At 36.9% G+C, this 2,960-nt stretch overlaps 1 protein-coding gene across 1 annotated transcript in view; it reads right to left on the bottom strand.

Annotated features, from left to right (window-relative positions):
• Positions 1-2,387, bottom strand: part of LOC137651671 (LIM and SH3 domain protein Lasp-like) — a 63,790-nt gene extending 61,403 nt beyond the window's left edge. Inside the window, exon 1 of the mRNA XM_068384892.1 lies at positions 2,258-2,387. Within this exon, the coding sequence (XP_068240993.1) occupies positions 2,258-2,387 (130 nt within the window). The remainder of the gene's footprint in view (positions 1-2,257) is intronic.
• Positions 2,388-2,960: the final 573 nt, after the last annotated feature.

Below are 2,960 nucleotides of genomic sequence, written 5' to 3'. Positions count from 1 at the left end.
GCCCGATAGAGAATTTAAATCCCCAATGGGAAATCTCTACTCGGCCGGTGGGTTACCTCAAGGAGATAGCTGGCCGTTGTTGACTCACTGTTTTCACTTGGCCTCGACCTCAGGAAAGAAAAATGCTTTTAACAGTTGGACAGAAATGTAAGCTCCTGGGAAGACTTTCATGAAATGCATGATAAACTCGAGTAAGGTCTTTTAACGGTTGGACTAAGATATGTAAAAAACAGGAAGACTTTCATGAAATGCTTGTGAGGCTGTTATTTAAAAGTCTTTTAACGGTTGAACTAAGAAATGTAAACTCCTGGAAGACTTTCCTGAAATGCTAGCGAAACTCATGAAAATTCTTTAAACGGTTGGACTAAAAAATTTAACCTTCAGGAAAACTTTCAGAAATACTTGTGAAGCTATTATTTAAGTCTTTTAGCGGTTGGACTAAGAAATGTAAACTCCTGGAAGACTTTCATGAAATACTTGGGAAGCTGCCATGATGATTCTTTAATGGCTGGACCAAGAAATGTAAATTCTAGAAATACTTGTATGAAATATATAGGCCTACTTGCGAAACTCATGAAAGGTCTTTTAACGGTTGGGCTAAGAAAAGTTTACTCCAGAAAGCCTTTCATGAAATGATTGCGAAGCTATCATGAAACATCTTTAACGGTTGAACTGAGAAATATAAACTCAAATACTTAAATTTAAGTCTTTAACGGCGGTGATAAAAAATGTAAACTATATAATAGATGATTCCAAGATGATAGAAGGGTTTATGGGTAATTTCAAAATGATCTTCATGAAATGTTAAGAAAACATTTAGTCTCTAACGGTCGGTCTAATAAATACAAACAAGTAACCTATGATAGATGATTCCAAGATTAGAGACAGGTGCTTGGGTCCGAGGTAGTCCAAGACACTTTCATGAAATGCTTACGAAACTCATGAAAAGTATATTAACAGTTTGGCTAAGGAATGAAAACTATGATAGAATAGGTCGACTGAGTTTATGGTAACTATATTACTTTCAAGATAACGATTTCAAGATTATAAAGTGGCTGAGTTTATGATAAATCTAGAATGTTTCATGAAATGCTTGAGATGGCCACGCTAACCTAGTCATTACACTTGTCGTGGGAACCAGGGTTTGGCAATTATGATTAATTTCAAAACAACGTTAAAACTTTTTCTCGCAAACCTGTAGCGGATAAACGATGGTAAACCATCGCTTGTTTCTTAAACCTCGAAATAAACACTTAGAAAATGAGAAAGCACAATTAGGCCTAAGTGAAAAAGAAAAAAACGATAATCTTCCGATGGTCAACTTAGTAGTTTTGGGAATTTGAACGAAACTTTAAGGAAACTGTACCATTTACGACAATAGGTTAATTGGTGTGACCGGTTCTTATCGAATTGCGTCCAATAGTCTACCTTCATATGAACAAAAAGTAATTTCATGTTATTTCTCAATATAACTAGAATGGTTATTTCATTAAAGAAACCGAAGTCTATACAATGAGCTGAGTTACCGATTCGAAATGCATTGAAATCTCGACTCTTTCGGGAGGTTTTATGAAAACATTTCATATCTTCGTTTTAAATTAGTTAAGTTGTTAATTATATTAACTTCCTTGCTTTACAGTATAAATAATTCACGGAATTCCTAAGAAACATTTAATCGGCATAACACGGCAGAGACGCGGAGAGAGAGAGAGAGAGAGAGAGAGAGAGAGAGAGAGAGAGAGAGAGAGAGAGAGAGAGAGAGAGAGAGATTCTTGAAACTAAGAACTACGGTGATTATAAGGGCGACGCCTACTTTAAACATCCTTCAATTTATATTAAAACAAAATACCTTAACTAAAAACAACTCTTCAAGACTGAGAAAACGGAATATAAAACATAAAACGAAACCAAATATTAACAAAAAAATGAACACCAAACAGAAAAGAACAATCTTGAACATCTCACGGGCGACGCCTACAACTCTTCAGAACTTTGGAGAACTTAAAAAAAGGAGGTCCCGGCCCACCAACTTCTTTTACCTTGTCAAGGCATTTCAGTTCCTCCAACGGGTAGACGGTCTTCTCACACCTTGCACAACGCTTATTCATCTTGCTGTATAACTTCTGCTACGCTTTGACAACAAACTGTGCACTGTTAAATCAAACTAACGCCGTAATATGTAAATATACTCCACGAGATAACGGACAACTGAACCACTCACATCAGTTTGCTCGAGGCAACTGACTGTCTGACTTACAGGGTTGCCATTTCTGATTTTGAAAACGCGCTGCAGGAGTTTCCAGAACTCGCCGGAAAAGCGCTGTATAATTTCTTGGAAGCGCTGGGAATTTCAGCGAATGTTCTGGTGTTCGGGCCAGAGAGGCCATTATAGTCCAAGGTGTAACTATGGGAACGTCTATGGATTTTCTAAGAGAATAAAGATGTAATATGTAGGACAGCAACATGTATATGGCGCTAGAATATTTTAAAATGCCATGGTATATTATACACTTCAACTGTTTTCAGCTAAATTTCCGATAAAATTTCCTTAAACAGAATAATGAATTAAATAAATGATAATATGGATTTTATTTAATCGCATTTATATATGAGTTCACAAGAAAATGTTCTAGTTTAAATAGCGCTGCCCCGCAAGATAAGAGAAAACGCGCTAAACTCTCCTGAAACGGACTGAATCTAGCGAGATTCACGCCGAAATGGCAACACTGTTGACTTATTATGTCCTCACCAGAGGACTCTCGCTACGCAAGGCAGCAAACAAAACTACAGCGTCAAGCGCAATGCCCTTCCTTCCTTTGGGAACATTCATTACCTACGTCATTTCGTGTTAAAATTCATTCATACAACATGCCACGGTCTTATTACGCATCCGGTTTATTCACGCTTCATTTCCTTAGGTGAATCTTCGAATTAAGTAGTTTAAATAACGTCATTTCAGT

This window comes from Palaemon carinicauda, chromosome 13 (assembly GCF_036898095.1).
Source record: "Palaemon carinicauda isolate YSFRI2023 chromosome 13, ASM3689809v2, whole genome shotgun sequence".
Lineage (NCBI taxonomy): Eukaryota > Metazoa > Arthropoda > Malacostraca > Decapoda > Palaemonidae > Palaemon > Palaemon carinicauda.
This window is presented reverse-complemented; position numbering and strand designations above follow the sequence as displayed.